Below are 25,209 nucleotides of genomic sequence, written 5' to 3'. Positions count from 1 at the left end.
TCTCTTTTCCCACTGTCATCATTTCTGTTTGTTCTGAACTTCTCTTTACTGTTATGCTTTTTCCTCCCCATCCTCTGACCCACCACCCGTCTCTGTCTTGTCCACAAAAGGCCAGTGAAAACAAGGTGTCATTAGCTCTGTCAACAGTCCAGCTCCTCATCTCCTCAGGATGGAGCCACGCAGCAGACACCCGGCGTTCACGTGAAGAATCTGCTCTTCCCTTTTTTTTACCCCCTCTGTTACAGCAATCACAGCTGGACCGTGTTGGAAGGAATTCAATAGTCTCATGTAGATTCATACAAACTATCCATAATTCATCTGCAGTATTTATGACATCCATGCTGGTCTTAAAGGAAAGCCAGCTTCCAACGTGCGGGTTTAAACAATCAGGGCCACTCTCTGAATTTGTGGGGAGCTCTCCCTTTTAGTAATGTGCAGACACGTCTGCTAAACACAGCCAAGCACAAGTGAAAAATCTCCCCCACGGGTGGTCTCCCAAATCCTAATAAATCTATTTGTGTGAACGTATCACATAAATCAATTTATAGTTATAAACTAAAAAGAAACTGCCGTGATATACACTGAAAGATTCTAGTAAAACTTTGCCGTCCTAACACACAACCAGTGTGGTGACTTTGTGTGAGTATGTATCAGGCAGAATAGGCACAGGACAGGACAATCGCTGTACCAGCTTAAATATAGCAAGCTCCCTGCAGTGTTACTGAGACAAAAGTTCCCACCGGGAAACACTGCAACCCATTTTCACAAAAGAGCCACTTTCCGCATGCTATCCATTTGCAGATTTCATCTAGGTCAGTTCAGACAAAACCATCCATCCAGCTTTTAGAGCAGCTTCATACTGTTCACAGTTGCAGGAGGCGGAATGCTGTCCATGCAGTCATCCAGGGACAGAGTGGATTCAACCTGTGCAGGTCAGCAGCACGTGAGGGGGTCACGTGGAGACCAGCACGCACGCATCCCCAAGTCACGTTTGATAATGTAGAAGAACAATAAAAAATGCATGATCTTGGACAGCAGAAAAGATGCTTAAGTTTTCAGAGAAAAACAAACAATGTTCTACCTCAAGCAGAAAAAAAAGGCGCTTCGAACTGATCAAAAGATCAAGATTATTCCTGGCTGCTAAACAACTTCTAGAGAAATAAGTAGCCTGCTGATATACTTCATGGTAGAACCACATCTTTGTTTGCCAACTATGTTGCAGATCACAGGTGGTTCTTTAAATAAAGGAGTTGGTTTCACTGCAACACGTCCAGCAGCCATCGCCCTAAACTGATGCAGAGCATCAGCGAACTGACTTATCCATATGACCAAGAAGAAACGGACATCAAAGACAAAGTTTATGCGCACTTACCATTGACTGTATATGAGGACTGGACTGATTGAGTCTGACGTCACCCAAAGAAAAGACGTTACTTCCGACTTCAACAAAAATGAAGTAAATTCAATAACAATTGTCCTTCACGGTACTGATGCTGCCATGTTAGTGAGCAGCGACTGGTTTGAATTGGTCTGCGTCAAGGGGTGGGTGGGGGTCACTCAGTCCAGTTCTCATATAAAGTGGATTGAACTTACCAACCACTACCTTCCACCTGCCTCTGTGCTAATAGAAATGCTAAAGATGTGCCTTGATTTGATGAAGAGGAGGGGCATTAAAGATAATCATTCTCTTGTTTGATTGATGGATGAAGCATTTTTCAGGTCATGTGAAGTCAGAAGAAAAGAACATGTTCTCCATTTAGATAAAGCTACAGGCACCAACATTTATTTTAGTCTTTCTCAATGCATTGATTCACAGACATGACTCACTTTGAGGTAAAAAGGGAAACAACAGAGCTCTGTCACAGAAATAAACTGGTGCTAAACATGAGATATAAACCTTTGGATTCGAATAACTCATTTCTCTTCTCCCGGTATTTTAGAACAGGTCATGGTCTGGCTTTTTCACTTGTTTCCAAAGTGAAGCTAATATTAAAAAAACAGCTGACTGGAGACTCTAAGGATTTAGTCTATTTCAGTGAAGAAGTAAAATAGAAACTACCCCTCTAGGTTGATCTGAACACTACATAAAGGTTTTTTTTGTATCTTTAAGTTCCTACTTTGTCACAACCAGATCACAGACCACACTTATTTGGGTTAAAAAAGGCCAGAAAACATTTAAATAGAAGATAACACGACTTTGGCAGAAGACAGCACGCTTACACTCTTAATCCTATAAATGTCTTCAAAGAGGATGGAAGTAAAAAATAAACGAGAGAATAACCAGAAGAGAATAACCAAGGCAGTAGATCTCTCCTCTGCCACAGTCACGGCTCATGCCAACCTGCACGTGTCGCTTTTTTATAGAAGAAAGCAGCACGTGGCAGTAATTTCAGCTTTCAGTCCTTTGACAGAGCCTATTTTCACACATCCAACCACTACAAAAGAGCACATCTTTAACTCTCTGCATGTCACCAAAAAGAAAATGAACCTTTACTAAAGTTGTGTTTACAGACACCTTTGTAAAGTTCACACGTGTTGCTAAACACAACAAAGAAAGAGAATTTGCCGAAAATCTCTGTTCAGTCAACACATTTTAAACTGGTGGGTTTATTGTGTTGGGAAATGCATAAGACATGTTAAGATGTGGTAAGTGGTTAGCAACGGGAACTCCTCAGACTGTTTACTACATCTACGGCAAGAGCTGAAGCTGGCTTTCTTCACAACTCTATGACAAAAACTGAAAATCACAAGCACCTCCAACACAGGAATGCAAAACGTCTCAGTGATTCTACGTAAACATCAACAGAACCCCATATCCCAGAAGTCACGTGAGAGCTCTGCCTGGCAGGCGGCCGGACTCAAAGGTGAGATAGTTTTCCTGATGGATGATGTCCAGGCAGACTGAACATCAGACAGCGCTTCTGGCTCTTTAACTGTAAACACATCCAAACCAAAGGCTCCAACCTTGAGAATCACATTTACTGATTCATGCAACACACATATGAGTACTTTAGTGCACACACAAGCACACATACGAGTAAGTGGACTGAAGTAGTCAGACACACACACTCTTCTCTGAGTTTACATTCTCTGCTGCCTCAATGACGGGGACCAGTTCTGCAGCCTGGACGTTCAGTTTCTTGGGCCACCTAACTCAAATCTGAAGAGATTTATTGCAGGAAACAGCTCTGTGACCAAATCAGGCAAAAGGTCGACTGTCTTTTACTGTGACGGAGTTTTAGGGTCACAATAAATAAATATATGTATTTATAAACTTACAAGAATAAAGTCGTAAAATTATGACAAAAAGGTCGTAATATTATGAGAGAGAAAAACATAAAAACATGCAATACACTGATCTTAACAGACCACCAGCATTGTTTTTACCAGAAGGAACACTGGGGAATTTTGTCCTGGTTGATGCGGAGATGCTTGGTCGAGTTGTATCCCAAGTAAACATTACAACCTGCCTTTTAGATCCCTTTCCCACTTCACTTTTTTAAACATTTTATGGATTCTTTGAGTCAGAGCTTTTAAATATAGTAAACTGCTCTCTTCAGACGGGGGTCTTCCCTCTGCCTGTAAGACGGCAGTGGGGAGGCCCCTTCTGAAGAAGAGTCAATTAGATCCAAAAAATCTGGATAACTATAGACCTGTATCCAACTTACCATTTTTAAGTAAAATTATAGAAAAAAGTGTCGCTACTCAACTGCATGAGTTTTTAAATGCCCAAACAATTTCAGAAAAATATCAGTCTGGTTTTAGGAAAAGCCATAGTACAGAGACGGCTCTTTTAAAAATCGTTAATGATCTTAGAATAAACTACGACTCACAGAAACTTTCTGTTCTGGTGCTACTGGATCTTAGTGCTGCTTTTGATACAGTAGATCACCAGATTTTATTAGACAGACTTAGGAGTCTAGTGGGCCTCTCTGGAAATGTTCTTTAGTGGTTTTACTCTTACCTTACAGGGCGACACTTTTATGTAAGTATGGATACGTGTTCTTCAAGAATCCATGAAAAAAGTTGTGGGGTTCCCCAGGGGTCGATTTTAGGGCCAATACCGTTTAATTTATATATGTTGCCTCATGGCATGGCGTTGACTTTCACAGCTATGCTGATGATGCACAGCTTTACATCGCCATGTCTCCTGATGACATTGAACCTGTTAACACCATTTTAAACCATATTTTAGATATAAAGTCATGGATGGCAGAAAACTTCTTCAGCTCAACCAGGACGAAACTGAAGATTTAATCATCGGTTCTGAAAACAAGAGAGAGATGATTTTACCACATCTTCATAATTTTAAACCTTCTCAATGTGTGAGAAACCTGGGCGTACTTTCTGACTCTGAGCTAGATTTTATCCCACACATTAAAAATGTGGTTAAGACAGGATTTTATCATCTGAAAAACATTGCCAGAGTCCGCCTGTTCCTCTCTCTTGCCAGCACAGAGGTGCCGATGCTTTTATTTTCAGTCGTTTAGATTATTGTAATGCCCGCTCTCTGGTTTACCCAAAAAGTCTCTTTCAAATCTACAACTATTGCAGAACTCTGCGGCACAAGTTCTGATGAGGACCAGAGGGCGGGAACACATGACACTGGTTTTAAAATCGCTGCATTGGCTCCCTGTGCGTTTCAGGATTGATTTTAAAATTCTTTTAATGGTTTATAAATGTTTTTATGGTCTTGGGCCTTCTTATTTAAATGAGTATGAGCCCCGCGGACCCTGAGGTCCTCCGGTGCTGGCCTCTTAGTTGTTCCTAAGGTGAGGATCAAAACTTATGGTGAGGCTTCGTTCTGCCATTACGGTCCTCGTCTGTGGAACGGCCTGCCAGAGAACCTCAGGGCCGCAGAGACTGTAGAAGTTTTTAAGAAGAGGCTCAAGACCCACCTTTTTAATTTAGCTTTTAGTTGATTTTAACTGCTAATTTATTCTATTGGTTTTAGTATAGGCTATTTTATGTATTTATTTTCATTTTACACATATTATTCTCAATTTTAAGTTTTTATATATATCTTATGTCTTTAATTTTAGTATCTTATCATTTCAGCCCCAGTGTTTTTTGTGGGGATCTTTTCCTCCAGGGCTTGCCGGCTTGGTCAGTGGTTGTTGCTGCAGTTCTTGCCCTTGCTGGGCCAGCTGGAGTCTAACTTTGCAGCCTCACGGCTGTGAAGTGGACCCCGTTGTTGTCCCAGTCTGGGTGGGGGCTGTGGCGATGCTCCCATGGCCAGGCTGGCTCCTGGTATGAAAAGATTCCCAAATACTGTTTCCTCACAGCAGAGCCAAGCCTTACTTGTTTGTTTGTGTGCTTATTTATTTATTTAAAGTTACATAGTCATTATTCTTTGTACGTGGGGGCCATGGGTCATATGTTTTAACGGAGGGGAGTGGGAAGGGTGAAGGGTGGGTTGGGTTTTTACTGTAATATTGTGTGTTTTCTGTTTTTAATGTTAAAGCGCTTCGAGTTGCACAAAATGCATAAGAAGCACTATTTTATAAATAAAGTTTGATTTGATTTGATTTAAAAATTACAAAATAAAAGGGATTATGAGAAAAAAGTTGTGATTTTGAAAGGAAAAAGACATGCTTTTCCTAAAGTATATTTGGTTGTGAAGCCTCCATCCACATTACGTGTCAACTAAATCATCGATGTTGCCATTTATGGTGATGCCATAAGCCTTCATCTTAGGAATCCATGTGCAATAATGCAGTTATGTGGCCTAAAAATCGCACACATCTGAAATCCCCTTTGGGGGTCAACAGTCTTCTTCTGACGAGGCCCAGTTTCTTCAAATTCAATGTCCCTGTATTTGCAATAAGTCAATGAAGACTGTATAAAAGACTTAGCATTCCCTTATTAAGGGAACCAATGCCAGGAAAACCACTTACGATGCACTCGACCTCAACCACCAATTTGGTTCTTTTTTTGCTGTTGTTTTTATTAACTTAGTAAACAGCATTTTGCTTCATAAATGTGTGACTTTAATCTTGTGAATTCTCAATTTATAACTTGTTGAATTGTAACTTTACTATCATAAATCTTTTACCCATAATTCTACATGTTTTTTCTTGTAATTATATTGTTAATGTATTTTGTTCGCAATCAATCACACTTTAGTTTCATCGTTTGTCAACACTGTATGAGTTTGATAAATCGGTGTGATCATTTTTATTTTTTTGTATTGTTAATTCTTGAAATAATCAAATCAAATCAGACACATCACAAGAATTTTTTAAACAGTTTCAAAATTCTGAGATCTAGAGCCGGGAATCATGAAAGGACATTGAGAACCCTTCCAGGTATTTTGGAAATTCCTCCTTTGTGGAGGCCATTCACAATTTGTCTTGCTCTGCTGCAGCCTAGCAGGAAACAAGTCTTACTCACTTCTTCATCACTCATTAGTTTTACAGCCTCACAAGAGGGACAGAGACGCAATAAATGATGTATGACATGATGAACTGCAGTAGTGACCCCTCTTCCCCTCAGCAGCACTATCATCATTTAAACTAAAAGTAGAATAAGTTAAGAAGGAGTCAGAGGGGATGTGGATGGAGCCAAGACTCCAAGACAAGAGGAAGCGAAGAGGAATCAAAGTTTCTGAATGACCAGTGATTCAGAATGGCCCGCTATTTGTATGCCCCGGGTCACTGGCCGTCTGGCGGCCTGTGGCACCTGACAGCTGCTGTCCAGAGACATTTACATCGTCCAATCAGAGCTGCTGCCGGCCAGGGATCCGGCTAGCCGTCTTGTGGCCGTCCAGCTGTTTGCCGTTGTCGTATTGGCGCAATCTCTACCTGACTGACGGCCGCCGGACTGCCTACATTCCTTACCATGCCAACAGCTTTTAAAAAACGGGCAGCGGCATGAGATCTTGAAGATTCTGTCGATGGCTTGCCATGGTGTGGTGGCAGTTATATTTGTGACCGTAGCATTAGCAGAAGAGGTCAGTAATCCACACAAACCACTTTCTCCCAAACTGATCTGTCTCCTTTTAAATTCAAAGTACTCCTCAGTGACAGATTCCTGATCCAGTAGATATCTTTCTGTTATTTGTTATTTGAGTTGCCTTTGCTTTGAACCTCTTGTTATTATTATTTGACCCTAATGGTGTTAAGTAATAAAGAACCCTCCTCTTCCCAGCATCCACCAGACAAAAAAAAGAAAAACAATTTGAGGTGAAGTACACCAGATGTATGACATGATGAACTGCAGAAGTGAACCCTCTTCCCCTTAGCAGCACTATCATCATTTAAACTAAAAGTACAATAAGTTAAGAAAGAGTCAGAGGGGATGTGGATGGAGCCAAGACTTTAAAAAAAACACAACAACAACAGAGATTCAGACCAGGCTGTTTTGGATGTTTTTTTTTCCCTCATGTCATCTTTTAAATGAACATGTCATAAGGACCTGAGTATTTCTCACACTGAAAGAGGAAACGTAGGTTTTTGGGGTGAGCAGGAACATCACTCACATACTCACTGACCAGTTCTGCCACAAATATTTGTTTCCAGAGCATGTGTTCAACTTCCTCTTCGACCGACAGCTTCCGATGTGTGCTGTCCGCACCGAAATACCTCCCAATTAGAGAAGGGAAATCCCTCTGTGGATTAAGCCGCTCTTTTAGACTAAGGTTGCAAAGCAGAAGTCCAGTATAGTTTCTGTGCAGACAAGAGGAAAATATATATGGAGCTATGACACCATTGTAGCAGGATGTGTGACTAAGCATCAGCTTCAGACCCAGGAGACCATTGAGAACACAAGCATTCAGCATCTTCTGAACAACCAAAATATAGAACATGACTCCAAATGTATAGTTATTTGCTTCCAAAAACAAAAAACTTTTTTTTGACAAAAACATTCATTATAAAGGGCCTATCATGCTATTCTTAAGTCTTTCAGAGTAAACTCTATCCATAAATATGATTACCTTTGGCACACTAAACACTGATTTTTTATGAAATATACGTTTTTCCTGTTATTTTCCTGGCAGGAAGTAAATAAATACAATAATAATAAAAATAATGGATTAAATTTATCCACGGTTTTCCAGATGGTTTTCACTCCTCCTTTATACTTGGTGGCTGCCGGTTCGCACCTACGGCCCCTCTGACCATCACCGGGACATTTATACACATTCACACATCAGTGGAGCTGCACTGGAGGCAAGGAGAGTGGAGTGTTTTGCCCAAGGACACAACAACAGTTGACTGGGGGGGGAGCGGGGATCCTTCTGATCCTTCAACCGCCTGTGTCACTGCCGCTCGATCTCTGAGGCACCGCCTTTCTCTCCTTGTGGCCGCCGCCCATTTCATGACGTCACCCTAGAGTCGGCCTCAGCAGCGTTTGTTTGTTTGGCCCATGAAACATCTGAACTTTTGCAAAGACGGATGCACATATTGTTCATATAATAGAAACCGTTTTTTGCCGATCACCTCTAGCTCCATGGAGAAAGTGGGTGTGTGTGTTCACCTGGGGGTGGAGCTACGGTGCAGACTCTTCCTGGAAGGGGCTGTTCCTCACTTTCATACGTATGAATATGAGAACCTGCTTGTTTTTGTGGATTGGGAGGAGCTGGTGCTCAGAGCACACATTTTTAGAGGAATACTAAGAAATGCAAAAATGTGTGAACAGATTCAAAAATGCTTTGAGGTTGTTTTCTGTGAGTAATAATTATTATAATCCACCTAAAAAACAAAAAAAAAAAGTTGATTTTGCATGATATAGGCCCTCTGATGAAGCAGATATGACCCCACAGGAATAGGGAAGCAGCTCTCTATTATAAGTGCATCAACATGTATTCAGGTCATTGCAGAAACGACTCTTCTGGGCTGTTAGGCTGATTAATGAAAACGTCTTGAGAATTATTGCAACAACAAAAGACAGCATTGAAGGAAAAGAATTAAAGAAGCACGGACAAACCCAGATCATGAAATGATGGCAAATTTATAATTGTATTCAAAGAAATAGATAATAACAGGTGCCATGACTCCATAATCCACTAAAACACCATATTAGTTTGCAAATAATCAAAACCATGATGTAACTTCAATGTAAACATAGTTACTTATGAGAAACAGATATGTCTCCCTCCCTTCACACGTCAGCAGGAACACCATTTCGTTTTTCTTCTTTAAACTAATATCTGCTGACGTTTATCTGGACATCAGGATGGAGAAGTTCTATGTTTTTTTTAATCAACATGCTGTTAGTTGGTGTGTAAATTGGTTACTTTCCCTTCCTCTTTGGTTGGTTTGAAAACTAAACTACCTGGAGCCCATGCACTGCACCACGTGACCACTAGGGGGCTTGGTACTCGCATAGGTCAGTCCACTTTCAGTTTATTGGGAAATCCATCCATCCATTTTCTATACCTGCTATTGCAGGAGCCTGTCCTGGCTACTATTGGGCAAAAGTGGGGTACACCTCGGACAGGTCACCAGTCTTTCGTAGGGCACATACTCACACATGCACACTTAGAGGACAATTTAGAGACAGCAATTAACCCATGAAGCATATTTTTGGACTGTGGGATTATGCTGGAGTGTCCGGAGAAAACCCACGCATGCATGAGGAGAACATGCAAACTCCACACAGAAAGAATCCAGCCGGGATTTGAACCGCGAGAGCACTAACCACTGCGCCACCATGCAGCCCTGTAGTGGGAAATTACAGCAAAAATAACCATGGGGCTTAGCTGTTTGATTGTCATACTGTCAGCTCTAGAGTCACCTCATTGGGTTTGTTCCAACAAGGTTCTCTAACCCGTTTGTCTTTTCTTGGAAATGTACAAGTTTGATTATAACACATAAGGCTAAGATGAAGAGGACTGCTGAACTGAAATACCAGCATCCAATAAGTCAAAAAAATATATACCAACATAAAAACTAATTGGTCACATCAATCAATCAAACTTTATTTATAAAGCACTTTTCATATAAAAGCGTAACACAAAGTGACCACAGGGCCTGTTTATCTTTATAAGTCTATAGTGGAGTTTCAGAAACTGAGGATTTACTGGAATTTTTAGATTATCTACTGGGTTTACAGCAGGAATTGAAAAAGAGAAAACATCATGTGAGCTGCAGCTCTAGGTGGGGATGTCTTTTTCATGCAAATAATCAGTTGGAATAGTTGCACTTCTTTCTTTAAAAAGGCAACAATACTGTTGTGATGAGCAGAGTGTGGCCTTCCCAAGATGCAAAGCATAAAATCCCTCGTAGCAAGTACATTAGACGATGGAAAACTACCTTTAAACCACCATTGAAACAACCTTCTTTTGATCTATTATGCAGATCTTAAATTAGGTCTCAAATTCTGCAGCGACATTTAGATTATGTCACATCAGTGAAACATCCTCTATTCTGCTTTCTGATGCTTAATGTGATGTCCTGCAGGTCCGTGCGTTTGGGAAACTTAAACATGTCACAAAAAGAAGGAAGCAGCAGGCTGCTGGTCCTTCCTGCCTGTGCTGGTCACGTGCCGCTGTGCTGTTTCATGCATCATTTTAAGAGCAGTGTGTTGGCTGCAGCTTCAGAGGGGAACCGTGCATAACTTCATCCAGCATTTACTCTGCTTACAGGCACCAAACTCAACACCAATGACAAATCACTTCAGCTAAAAGCTGAAAGTTGAGCTATTTTGCTCCATAAAATTGTCAAATGAACATATTTCAAAACTATTCATCATCAGAGGTCTGACATCATGAAGAGGTTGAAGGAACATTGTGTCATTTTAATTTTCAATGTGCAAAAATGTTCCTCCAAGTAAACACTAACTTTCGAGCAAACACCCATTGAAACTGTTGGGAATGTAGGAACATTTCTAGATTCTGGATGCATATTTCATCTGTGATCAGTGAGATCTTGAAATTAAAAATCAAGAAGGATCCAGATGTCTTCCTGCTGGGCCTTCCCTCGAGGAAATTACAGATTCCTACTGCACATTATAAGCTTCTGGAGGAACTGCTTTTAATCGCTCGGAAATGTATCTTGATACATTGGATAAAGGAGTCCCCCCTCCCACTGTCACTCTTTGGTACAGAGAGGTGTTCAGTACACTTCCTCATGAGAGGTTACATGCAGTTGTGAAAGGAAGGGAGGAGATATTTCTTACAACATGGTCTCCATTTTTAAACCATCTGCCTGCCGACTTAAAGGGTCTACTTTTACAGGGACAAAACATTAATTGAAAGCAATCTTCTTTAATGCCTTGTTCATAAACAAACTGGTCAGTGGACTGAAACACCTGTGGAATTTTTTTTTTTTATCTCTTGGCTTTTCTTAAGAAAGGAAGGGAAAAAAATCACGTTCTTGTATGTATTGATTGCCTGTATACCTTTTTATTTAGTTTTTATTTATTTATTTATTTTTATTTGGATGGCTGTCTTAAGTTGAAGGGTGGGGTGGGGGGGGGGGTTTGACATATTTTTGCTGCTTGATGCTTAAATAGTTTAAATGTTTTTGTGTTCGAATTGTTCAAATTTTGAAAACAATAAATAAAGAAATATAAAATGGCCTCATTTGTATGACACAATGGATGCACTTCTGATTAGCAGCATCAGAAAATTACAGTTTTGAAAACTCTAACTCAAACCTTTTATTAGGAAGAAATGCAATTATAGCTCCAAAATCCTTAAAAGTACAATATAAAATAAGTATAAAGGACAAATTATGAAAATAAACAACACCAAAGCATTTCTTCTGTAAAAAATCAAATCAAAATCAGTTAAATCCACTTGTTTTGATTCGTAAAAGACCATTTTTCATTGACCATGTCCATACTCTCAAAAATCAAAGGTGAAGTTTTTAAGTTGACTGTCAGGCACATTATCAGGTTTTGGACCTGGAAATTATGGCCAAAATTCAAATGTTTACAACCAAAACAACAACAAAACACAATTTATCTCCTTGTAATGCTACAAAAGATAGAAATAAGGAATTTTTGCCATCCTTTTCAATCCTAAAAAAGCAAGAAAGGGAGAGTAGAGCAGCATTTCAGAGATGTTTACTGAAATGAGAGCAAGAAAGAAAAACTCTGCTGAATCTATAAAGATACTTAGAAAATCGCAATATTGCCCCAGAGCAGGGGTCGGCAACCTTTACCACTCAAAGAGCCAATTGGATCAGTTTCCCACAGAAATGAAAGCACAGGGAGCCGCAACATTGGGGTGTTAGAAAAAGATTGTTTCGCCGATAGTTCATTTGGCGATACTTATATTGATTTAAAATGCTGTCAGGATATTTATTTACTCATTTATTTGAATCATTTGTGAGTATGATGTTTCCTTTGGTCTTTTTTTCCATTTTCCACAACCTTGAATAGTTTTTTCTGTCTGTCAAACACAAGTTAAGAAGAAGTCTGACTTTGTGGCTCCTACTGGGTTGTTATCGGTGAGAAATGGACCCGGATTGACTCCTTGAGCGTTGAAGGTTGCAGACCACCTAGACCACTAGGACATTAATTAAACAGTGACATAAATGACAATTGAGTAACAAATGACATGCCTAAACTGTTTAATGAGGCTTGTTTACACCTCCAGGTTTGGCTGTGATGATGTGGTTTTTTTTTGTGTGGATTGCAATAGTCTTGTTTTTGCTGAAATTATCTGTTTTCAACTCAAAGGCCAAATCATCAATCTCAGGCTTCTTCTGTTGTTAAGAAACAACAGATGTATATTTTTTTCTTCACAGACAGTCTACATGAATGGTAAGATATGCTCTGGCCTAAGAGGAAAGTGCTTCATTGCAGGTGACTGCAGGTTACTGAGCCTGACTTAGTACACAGGGATCATACATTTAAAGTAGAACATGTTATCTATAAAATATGACATTTCTTAAAAGATATTTTTAAGACCATGTTTTTTTTTTTGTGAAAACAGGATATGTGAGCTGTTGTGCATGTTTGAGGGTACTGTAGTGTGCACAGTTAACAACTGAGCAAAATAAACAGTAGTTTTAACCAAAGCTGCTAGCCGTGTACACAGCACTCGTGATAATCACCTAGAAGCATGTCCATTAGATACAGGAGAGTGTGTCAAAGCTGAGCTGCTGCCTGCCACAGCCACTTGGCAATGCACACACTGTGCTGACAGAAAATAGTCAGCCATCCCTTTTAAGTGCAAGATGAGGTTTAAAGAACAGTCAACAACAAAGTGACACACAAGTCAGTCTGCAAATGTGTTGGAACAGAGCCAGAAACACGACTCTGACACTGAAAGCCAGATGTGCAGGCTCTCAAAAACCTCATCTGATGCACTCAGGCATAGCTGCATGAAATATTCATGGGGTTTGGAGATCCAGTGGCAGTATTTACAAAAAAAAAAGGGGGACGTGCAAGTTTGTTCAATCGGGACCCTTCATGAAAGTCAAATCTGAACACGTGTGAGCTGTTTCCAAAACGTTTTCTTAGATTCTTAGTTTTGATAAACTTAGTCGTCTAAGCAACTACATATCCTTCAACAATTTTAAAAGTGAGAAACCACTACCTCTGTCCCTCTTGCTGTCACGCAAGAGGGTTTCAGAATGCCACGTGAGTGCACCGTCAATACGGACTCATTTCTTCTTCACTGTGCACGTGTACAGGGCCTCTGATCTAGATCTCAGGAGCAGATGAATAGTCGCTGAATCCTTTTAAGTGTGTTCACATCCACAAAAAAGGACTGGACAAACTTCCTGACCTTCAGTTGAAGCAGGCAGGCCCCAATCAGTCAGTCAACACATCCCACCTGCTACCTCAATTCACACTGGCTTTGTCCAAACTCACTTCCTAACTAACCCACAAAAGACTACAAAGTGCGGGACAATCCTTTTTCAATGAACGGCAAATAGGATGTATGAAGTAAATCCCTAATAAATACCAAAATGTATGAAAACTATTTATGAATCCACTGTGTTTTGAGGATTAAAACTTTGATTATTTTACAACTAATTTACATACATTTTTCATGTGACAAATCGTTAAAACACAATGCATTGTGGTCTATATTTACCAATCTAGTGAGCATCAATGCATGCTATTTTTTTGCTGTGACCTCTGGGAAATTTCCAGGGCACTAGATTTTATAAATGTAGATTTGGACACCATACAAAATGGTGAACATCCCACTAAGTAGTGAGGGAACGCAGACAAAGCTAAGACTAGCGTTTCAAGTTAATACAGAACACTTTAGGATGGGATAAAAAAAGGATTAAAGAGTTTTCACTGCAGAAATGAAACACTTGCATGTAGCTCAACAAAACATACACAACCTACTCTGTATGCTCAGTCATGTTTGAGTTCATGAAAGAAGCTGGTGAAGATGCTGCCACATTTGAATGATAAAAATATGACCCATATGAAGCGAGAGGAGAGAATAATGATTGAGCACAGAAAAGAAATCAAAAACTTTTGCTTTTGGCAGTAAAAGGCAGAAGCAATAGCACAATTAAATTAAGTAGGAAAGTAGAAAAATAAAAGAAAGAAGATCTCTAGGACACCTGTCACCTAGAAAAAAAGAAAGAAGCTGCAAAGAAAACACCATATTTATGTCTTGAGCTCCTGATGTCCCAAACTTTTATTGATAAAAAGAGGGAGAAAGGGCTGTAAATGAGCAGAATTAATGCTTTCTTTGTTGGAGAAAGAAACACAGATACAGCAAGAGATGAACTGATAACTGGATGCCCTACCTGCTTGGCTGAGCTGAGAAGTGCTCCGGCTCTTGCGCGACATGCCAACCATGGCCTGCATTTTGGCACCAATGCTGGAGCGCCTCTTCTTCTCGTCTGTGCCTACCGTGCCCACCGCCGTGTCAGACTGACTGCCCTCCGTCTTCTCCAGGTTGCACATGTCGCCGCTGATGCTTGTGCTCTTGGTCATGTTAACCCCACTGGATGTGCCCGTTTCCCTGTTTTTCATTTTGGATGTAAAGTCACTGTCAGCCACCACCATTGACAGGGGGCAACGACACGTCAAAATGAGCAGAGTGGAGGGGTAGACAATTTGAAGAGGAGGGTGTGCAATTGAAAAATGGAAAGGCAAATAGGGAAGACACAAGAGGAGAGGTTAAATGATGGAGGGCACAAACATAGAGGAAATGGTGTGGTATGAGGTAAAAGGAGAGAAGGACAGAGTTTGAGCACAGCAGTCAGTGACTTCATGCTAGCATTTTTTTAATATATAATTTATTTTAAGCTAATACTTTTTAGGTATATTTAAAATTCTTGAAATTCATTAGAAGAACAGCTATTGTAGATTTTTTTGTAATGCAGATTAGTTTCTGAAAATCTAAAGCATTGGAAATTTAAGATTGGCAGTTTTTCATTTTAGATTCGGTATGTCTTACTGAAAAAGAAGAAAGTCAGTACTCTAAAGTATATTTTGAGAAACATTTCAGCAAAAGTAAGAACTTTCATCACGTGTACAATCAACCTCAGCAGGTGGCCAGATGCAGAGGAAACGACACCTTTACATACATGATGTTAAGATGACATTAAGGCAAAAAGAAGAGTAGAACACCAACTCAGTTCTCTCGAACAAGAATGAATACTTTGTATCTAAAAAGTACCAAAAACCAAGCGGAAAAAGATGAGCTACTGGATGACCGTCATTGTCAGTGATTCTGGATTGGGCGGTTTTGGTTCTAAATTTGCGGTCAAAAATTGCTTTGAACGGGCCGACATAATTTGAGCGGGTTTGAGGTCGGGTTTGTGGTTTTTAATCATCAAAATGCTTTTTGACCAGGGAGGTGTGGTCACAGGGGGCACATGAGACAGTACCACACATGTCTTCGACCGCACCATTATAAGCAACTATTAATAAAATGTGTCCACTAATTTGTCTATAAATGCAGTTTATATGTATCATTGTTATCCTTATTCTCCCTAAAATCTTTGTATTTTGCATATTTCTTGGATAATAATATGAACACCCTACACAGGATTACAAGCACTATCTTGGGTAAACTGCGTTGAATTCGTGCCGCATAATGTAATAATGTACTTTATACATTGCTGACATTTTCTATTACGTCCTCACTTTCCATTTAATAGTTAATATATTTCACATTAGTCAAACTTAATGTTCAAATCTGACATAAAGCTGAACTGAAAAGACATCTCCTTCCACTTTTGGCTTTTCCCATCAGGGGCTGCCACAGCACAACCCTCTCCATTCATCCAGCTTGGGACCGGCACACACCGGGAAGGGAATAGGGAGAAGCCCAGATTCAAACCCAGGTTTCACAGACAGAAGGTGCTGCAAACCAGCACGAGCTAAACCGGCTCCTGAACTGAAAAGACATGCAGTGAGAAAAACAGCTGTGCTTTTTTTTTGGTAAAGAAAAACATCATTGGTTTGTGAATCCATAAAGGATTTTGGGAGGATTTTTGCTGTTTTACTGTGTTGCACAGAATTAGCAAAACACCAAATAGTTTGCGGAGTAATCTTGGGTGATGTTTGATTTAGTTCTGAATATTTCATCAATAGGCTATTTAAAACAACAAGAACAGGTTTTTAAAAATCCAGCTGCTCTTTTTGCTAGTGTTCTATTTCACTTAAATTAAAAATGCATGAAAAACTCCCACTTTTGATCACAATATTAAGATATTGAATTGTGGATGTAATTTAATTAAAAAGCATCTCAAAGTTAGACTTTCATTTAAAATGGGAATTAATAAATAAACGATGATTAATTACTGCTAATTAATTACAACTAATGAATCCCTGATTAACTTTTTGGGTGTATTTTTTGTGGGACCTGGGGGGTTTTAGATTACTTTTGCGCTGGTAAACCCTGACTCTCTATGATACAACTGTCCATTATTGTTGTTGTTGTTGGCTTCATCCCGTATGCGATGTGACGGTCTAACCTTGTGTGGAAACGCTCACCAGAATTGCCGGGACCATTCTAAGCCGGACCGGACCGAACCGCTCAGTGAAACCAAGGCTTATGTCTTTCTTTTTCACAATTAACCAAATCATGCCTGACTTTTTTCCAATTGTATAAAAAAATAATGATGCTAAAAATTGAAGGGGTTAAATTATTACTTGTATTCCTAAGATCTCTCGTCACTGAAGTAGCTGTAGTTCTGCAGGTAGAACAATAATCAGGCTGATGATTGTTTTGCAGTCTACATAGTGATGTGCTTGGGTAGGATGCATACTTTACTTAAAATGGTTATGTGGGCCAGACAACTGCAAGGTTTGTATATCGTGTTAATTCGACCACTTTACAGCAGCAGTGGGGCCTGAGGGCAACATTCTTGCTTGTTTTCTAACATACTGCTTTGGCATGTTTTTTTAGTTGGACACACCAAGTAGGGCGATGATGTCTGAAAAACATGGAAACATGGAGTTCCCCAACCCTGATCTACATCCTAATGCTTCAAGAGGGTCCAAGAGATAACAACAACAATCCTTCAAATGAGGTTCAGTAGCCATCAAAATGACAGAAATGTATCAGACTCTGGGAGTTGGAGTGGACTGCTTCTCATTCTGAAACCTTTTTGAAACTAAACAAATGAGCAAAGGGACTGATGATGTGACAACTGATTTAGTCTCTTACAGTCAGACGCAGTATAAAACATCTCATGGTGGTGATCTATTGACCCCGAGAAAGAAGCAGGTCCCTCCAACCATAAACTATGAAAATATGAAGACCCTAATGAGCCTTTTAATGGTCTGAGTTATAGTTTAATCCTTACAATGAACTGAGAGATGAAAAGCAGCAGGACACAGCCAACTGCTGCAGAACAGGGACTTAAAAAAATCAGCAAATTGAATATAAATGAAAAAGCTAATGAAACTTTAAAGTTATGATCAAAAGTTTGTCAGTTTAAAAAGCTTCTTGTTCCAGCCCAAGTCTTTCACAGTAAGTGGAAAGATGGGTGAGCAGCAAAGCCTCTGATCACAGAGAATGTTTGAAAAATCCAACCCAGCTCTTAACTGCTGCAAAAATAAAGAGCATTTGGTCAAAGTGAGTGAACTCCTGGGTAGAACAAAATCATCTGAATGGTTGGGAAGACCTGACTCCCAAGACATTAATGCACAAAAAGTACTGGAGTCGGACGCTTAATATCTAAAACTCATATAAAGAGCTCGTGTAGACGCTATGATCAGCCAACTCCCATGCAATTTATGACATACAGTTCATTAGTAATGTTTAAGATTAATCACTAGCTCTCATATAGCATCCCTGACCTTTCAAGACAATATGATCTTGCAGGCGAGTGGAGATATTTGGATGGAGGATTTTACATTTTACAGATACAGTGTTCCTTCGTTTATAATGGGGGTTACGTCCGAAGATAATCTGCAGAGTAGGGCTATAGAAGTTTTAGGGATTTAAAACCCCTCACTACACACTTTATCCAATTTTCTGAGACTAACATGAACATTTTCACACTTTTCTCTCTTGTTTAAACATTGAAAGTTCAAATCTTCATAGATAAATAAGTCCAGTATTAGAATGAATACAAAGATCTGATCCCAATCAAAGATTTATGTAGATTTGGGAGCTGAATATATTTTGTACATAAGACACGGCATGGAAGATATTGATTGACAAGGTATACAGCCAATCAGGACCCAGAGCACAATGCACTGTTAAAAAATAAAATAATTTAAAAAAATATATGGAAAACCGGACTGATAAAAATCGGCAGATCGCAAAAGGGGAATCGTGATGTTGGGAGGGAACTATCAAATTCTGAAAGGTAATAGAGCAGTTACATTCAAATGCTTAACCTTTAAACAAGATGTCTAAGAAAGCATGTAAATTACTTCACTTCCTGTTATTTTTGCTTTTAAATTATAGTACATTCAGATTAGACACATTTGGTTCGCTTACAATGAACCAGATTTTGTTTCCTCAGATAATCCGGAGCAAATTTTCAGTCTGAGTACACCTAAGCGCACCCTGGTCCGGGACCAGAAACTGCTCTCTGACCCACCTTTCGAGGTGGTGTCAGTTAATTTCCAATCGAAGTGAGCTTCGGTTTGCTCTGAAAATCTTCACTGAATAGGCTCCGTGCTCAGAGCGAAATAACTGGACCAGCACGGCCACAGTAGCCGAGCATTACGGGATGTAAACGGATTAGGAAGGTAGCAAACATAAGCCGCAGAGTAACGTGGAGCAACACAGCAACTCATTTAAATGTGGTTGGATGAATGCAGGCCCGTTAAAACAACTTTTAACGTGAACCACATTGCTTTTCACTGGTTTCCCGGCAATCTATATGTCATAAACACTTATCAGCATACCGTCTTAGCCGTCGCCTCTCACTAACTGCCTTGTAGCATGCCTCCACCGTGCCAAAGTAAAAAGTGTTGTACCTGACATTGATACAGAAATTAGTCAGACTAAGCACAGGCTTCAGGACTCAAATCAAGAAGACTCAGACCAAAGGACTTTTCCAGTCAGAGTACACTCTTAAAGTTTTTCCAGGCTTTGCTTTGATATCTATCAGATAAATAGAACATAAATAAAAACAGTATATTTAGTCTGTTTTTATTGTGTTATCTTAAGTTGTTTTATCAGTTGTAGCATCTTTTTATATGCTGAAGTTTGTAAACTAATGTGTGGCATTTACATCAGTTCTGCATAAAAAATGATTGTTCTTTTCGAAAGTTTAAAGCCAATTCTGTGCCACATTCACTGGACTCTACATGCCTAAAGGAAAAAAATCTGTCATCGGGGTGATCATTCACTACATATAAAATGGGTCAGTGTCCAAATTAAGGTCTCAAATGAGCTCAGCAAGGAAAAGTATCTGGAGGAGTCAAATTAAACTTTGCATCACACACTAATGAGATTAAACGTTTGATGTAGCACCCTCAGGCCACTGCTCACTAACTAACTGCTAAGGTTTTGGACTTAAGGAGACTACGAAATGTGAGCAAGTGTGACAACTGATTCAGTCTCTTATAGAAATCAGATTCAAAATTGTGATCTTAGAGAAATTGACGTTTCTAAAATGAGGTTTTTTGACATTTTTGGAAAGAGAAATATATAACTCAGTGTATAAAAGTCCTGCTGCCTTTACAAAGTTATGAATAAAATATATAAAGGCAACGTTTGCAGTAGGAAAAAAAACAGATTTTGCAATATACCTTATTAGTCTGTCACAGGTTTGCTTCCAGCAAAACAAGAACCATAAAAGATTCTTTTTTTTGAGCATGTCATGAAAGCAGGCCAGGCTCCCTGCATGACTCTGCATGCTTGGAAATATGGGACTGCTGGGAGATTTCTGCTGCTCACACCCAGTCTAGCACACTGTGTTCCTCTTGGAAATAGATCGCCGTGCATTTTCATCTAGGCCAGGATGTTCCCAAACCAAAAACAAAGTGTGGAACTGATTGCTTTTGAAAAAAAACATGACACATGTACTTACAGTAAAGTGTCTCTAATCGATCAATCTGCCTGGAGTACACACGTTTTCTGGCAAACAGGTGTTTTAAAATAAATAACATTGTGATGTTTAAGGATGCCTCTTTGATTTTCACTTGTCGGAGAACCGCACAAGATTTGTAGCAACAATTTTTGCTACGGCAGACGTGCTTGTGCAAAAGTCTAGGAAACATTATAATATTTATCATCTCTTTTTGATGCCTTATAGTTTGTCTTTCTCATGTCAGTAAAACAATAACACTCTGTCAGTGACCAAAGGGCTGAAGTAAAAACCTTTTTGATGATTCTAAGAATGATTTGACTCTCCTTAAAAAAAGCTTTTTTTATCCCTTTCATAAACAACCCATTACTCATGCAGCAATACTGGAACACTGGATGAAAGCACAGTGGAAGGCAGAATGTGGTGTGGGATTTAAAAGTGCTGATGGAAAGCTCATTTCTTATCGTAGAGACCAGCGGCCACAGCTGCAGCAGCTACAAGTCAATAAAAATAATACCAGAAGAGAGTTGCAGTAATCGATGTGAGACGTGACAGGGCTGAAGCTGAGTGAAGGGGGAGAGAGTGGTACAGACATTTTCGTGGGTGGAAATATGCTGACAGAGTAAAGGTATTGATGTAGGATTGAAATGATAGAGTACTGTCGAGGTTGACAATCAGACTCTTGACCTAAAGGGAGAGGGGCCTGAGGAAGACTCAGTACTAACACAGAAATGTATCTAGTATTTAGAAGGTAGAGTTTAGCTTTATTGTTGATTAATTTGAAGCAATTTGAGGTGAACAAGAATGGAGTCAAATTTTGCTAAGGGAATAATGCACCAAGGGGCAAGTGGGTTTGCTGTAAATGTAAAGCTGGGTGTCATCAGCATAATGAGTGAGATTTGAAGGTTATGAGTTATGAGTACAACAACTGCAGGGTGCGTGTGTGATGCAAACATGTCAAGGACAATGGAGGAGGATAGTGAAAGACATTGTGTCTAAAGTGGAACTGAGACCCAGAAGGATGAGAATGAAGAGTACTGAGCGTATATACATCACGGGGCATAAAATGCACTTTTAGCATATGTTTTTTTCTTTTCCTACTGTTTACTAGCGCATAGGGGGTACAAATTATGGCAATACATTTATCAACCAAATGATTTATATTCCCACGATCCAGCCAAATGGGTCAGTCTGAGGCAAGTTTTTTACTATAAATTAAAAATGATCAAGTGTATCACAGCGGACAACACACATGCAATGTCAGCAGAAACTGATCAGTCCATCATTCCAGTCCAATGTGTGGAAACATTTTGAATTTAGTAAAGTCATGTGACCATCCAGTGTGCTAGAATGTTCTAAGAATGATCCTTTTGGATTCTTTGGATGCAGAAAACAACAGTGGACTGAACTTTAGGAAACTAAAATGTGAATGGATTTGACATTCATTCTTATTTACTTGTTTGTTTCTACATATATTTAATTTAAACTTGACTATCTTGCAAGAAATCCTGGAAAACTCAGGAAAACTTTGCCTGCACTTGTCGTTGTAGATTCTCAGTCATCCAGATCATGATAAATGAAACGTCCTAAAAAAACTCAACTGGACAAAAAAAAATTTGCATAACATTCGAGTTCTGTCCAACTGACCAAACTTTTTACTTCACCTGCTCTGTTCAGTACCAGGTATTTCTCTCTAAGTCACACTGGTTGAAGTTTTGGATAAAGATATTCTGGATCCATTTTAGGTCAGATCATTAAATAGGTACCAAAATCAACTATGAATTGTATTGTCAACCAGCAATTATGGCATGAATCGAGTATGAGAGGCTCAGTGCAAAATTTCGAAGCCATGCAAATCTCAGAAATCTTGCTCCAAACCTTTTCTTTTACAGCTCTATTCTGATATATGAAAGACTCTGTGTCATAAAATTCTAGCTGGACACAAACCACAATTAATAATTTTTCCTCCATGATCACTTTTTAAATGGTTGGGACCTCCGTGAATTAAATAAGACGTCATTCATTCATCACTACCAAGTCCCTGATTGGTCAAAGTTCAACTTAGTTAGCTTTGAATGCGGAAGCTTGGAATATAGTTTAACGCATGTTTACATAAACTTTTCATTGGAAGTGGTGGTTTGAGCGGTTGTTGCAGAGTATGGTGTGAACGTAGCTTAATACATTATTGATAAGGTGGTTGGTGATTTTGTGCAAGACAAGTTTCTGCTGTGGTGGAAACAAAAACCAGACTAGAACTGTTCCTGAAGTAATTGCTTTTGGTTAGATGGGGGTGGAACAGACATTTTTACTAATATTTACACTAATTTTCTGGAAATTATCGATAAGCAGGAGATGGTATAAAGGTCACTGAAATCTATTGGATGTGAACCAGACTTTTTCAATATAGGAGAGGGAGCAAATATTTTAAACAAGGGGGAAATGGATGATGGTTAAAATCAAAGAAAGGCAAAAGGGTGATCATAATTTGAAGATTACTGTGAAGGGGGGGGGGGGTGCAGTTGATAAATAGAAAGGTCTGATTTCCAGATGAGCTTTTGGAATACTGCAGAATTCGGAAGCTCAAATCTGGGATGAGTTTTGATAAAACAGGAGGATTCGATGCAGAATGGTGGGAACACAGACTCAAGAAGAGTCATGTGTTTGGGTGCCTCCCTCTGCAGTGGAGGCACTCTTGTACCAAAAAAGCACAAATGGCAAATATGAAGATCAGGGTGATGTGAACAGGCCTGTTAAATATGTAGCAGATGTTTACTCACTCTGTGACCTCAATCCACGAGACATGAGTCATAACTCAATGTAGCTGATGGCAACATTTCTGTCGAATATGCTGCTGCACCATTCTAATTTTCTACTCTGATGAGCAGAACGATGAATTTATGTCACTAAGCTGTTTATTTGTTTATTTATCATCTGCAGTAAGCATCTCCTCCGTTCCACGGCATCCTGCTGAGTGCCGTCCCATGTGTGAGTATGTCATTGAGTAGAATCTACAGTTCATAAGCGGAATTCTCTGATGACAGAGTTTATGTACTGACTGACATGTGGCTATGGGGCATTAGAATGAAAGATTATGGTTGCTGTTGTAAATTCTTTAAAAGTCCACTTTTTAAAAATGCCTCAAACTTCTGGCTGTAATTAACAAAAGAAAAAGAAAAAGTGCACACCAAAGCGTTAATCCATTCGTTTGAATCCTATTTATCCGATAGGTACCAGTTTGAACAGTCCTCTCGTTGCACTCGGATTAGCTACGGAGTCCCACAGAGTTCAGTTTTAGGACCCATCCTCTTAATGATTTGCATGCTACCCTTAGGAAACATAATCAGGAAACACATGAATTAATTTCACTGTTATGCAGATGATACGCAGTTATATTTATCTATTAAACCTGACCAATATGACCATATAGAGAAAGTGAATGGCTGCATTAGAGACATCAAGACCTGGATGACAATTAATTACCTCCTCCTGAACCCAGAAAAAGGTGAGAACATTATACTGGGTCCTAAAAACCTCAGAGATGCTCTGTCTGCTCAGATAGTCTCCCTGGATGGCATAAGTTTAGCCTCCAATTCCACAGTCAGAAACCTTGGGGTTTTATTTGACCAGGATTTATCATTTGAGGCTCACATATCTCAGGCGTTTAAAACTGCATTTTTTCACCTTCACAATATAGTTAAGATCCGAAATGTACTGTCTGAAAGTGATGCTGAAAAACTCATCCATGCATTTGTTACGTCGAGGCTGGATTACTGTAACTCCTTGTTAGCAGCGTGTCCTAAGAGTTCCTTAAGAAGTCTCCAGCTTGTTCAGAACGCAGCAGCTAGATTGTTAGCTGGAACCAGCAGAAGAGATCACATCACTCCTGTGTTAGTTTCGCTCCATTGGCTCCCAGTTGATTCTAGAATTCAGTTCAAAATCCTCCTGTTAACCTATAAGGCCTTACAAGGTATGGCCACATCCTATATTAAGGACCTCATAGACCCTTACCACCCAAACAGAACACTTCGCTCACAAAATGCAGGACTGCTTGTGGTTCCCAGAATTTATAAAAGTACAGTTGGAGGTAGAGCGTTTAGCCACCAAGCCCCTGTTCTATGGAATTAAACTCCCAGCTCATGTAGGAGAGGCAGACACAGTTTCTACTTTCAAGTTAGACTGAAAACATTCCTCTTTGGACAGGCTTATTTTCAGACTAGCTAGTAATCACAGAATATTTAACTTACTGTTAATCTGTTTAAAATAAACTTAACAATAACAATAAAGTTGTTAATAAGCTGCTAGAAGTTTAAAGCTGGTGAAAGTTTGGTGCACTGGGGTTCTGTCCTCTATTCTCATCTACTTCTCTCCTTCTCTCCTCTATTCTTGATCATTTATTTATCATTTAGTTCTCCATGCCTCTATTTGGTGCACTCCCCTCCGGGGGAGGGATTCCAGATTCCAGTTGGCTCGTCCGTTCTTCTGTACCCGACCGCGTATCTCGTCTCTAGCTTTTTATAAATGTATCAGTATATTTTTTCCTGAATTTTTGTCTTTGAAAATCATAGAGAGTTATTTGGTCATTGTTTTATTTCATAAATAATGTTATTTTTTTAATTAAAAGGATCATGAATGAATGAAACTTTACTCATACAGCACTTTACAACTCCTTGAAGGTGGGCTTCACAATACAAAATTGATCTAAAATGGGAACAAAAGTTTACACTAAAAACTCTAGAATATTCTGTTTTAGAATATAATTTTCAATCCAAATATTTTCATCTACATTCCATGTTATATCATTCTCACTCCATACATCTGCTCGTGGTCCAATTTTAGA

The 25,209-nt window shown here is 39.4% G+C and overlaps 1 protein-coding gene across 31 annotated transcripts in view; it reads right to left on the bottom strand.

Annotated features, from left to right (window-relative positions):
* The window catches only part of rims2 (regulating synaptic membrane exocytosis 2), a 169,506-nt gene that overhangs the window by 7,530 nt on the left and 136,767 nt on the right, over window positions 1-25,209 (bottom strand). For 27 of the 31 annotated variants that reach the window (XM_023963919.1, XM_023963912.1, XM_023963922.1 and 24 more), the window contains one exon: window positions 14,673-14,917. The exons of 3 other annotated variants lie outside the window; for them this stretch is intronic. In XM_023963919.1, coding sequence (XP_023819687.1) covers window positions 14,673-14,917 — 245 coding nt within the window. The remainder of the gene's footprint in view (window positions 1-14,672; window positions 14,918-25,209) is intronic. One more of the 31 variants, XM_023963916.1, reaches the window with a different exon arrangement.

The sequence above is a fragment of the Oryzias latipes genome, chromosome 16 (genome assembly GCF_002234675.1).
Source record: "Oryzias latipes chromosome 16, ASM223467v1".
In the NCBI taxonomy this organism is placed as follows: domain Eukaryota; kingdom Metazoa; phylum Chordata; class Actinopteri; order Beloniformes; family Adrianichthyidae; genus Oryzias; species Oryzias latipes.
The sequence above is the reverse complement of the archived record's forward strand: the minus strand, read 5'-3'. Positions and strand labels throughout refer to the sequence as shown.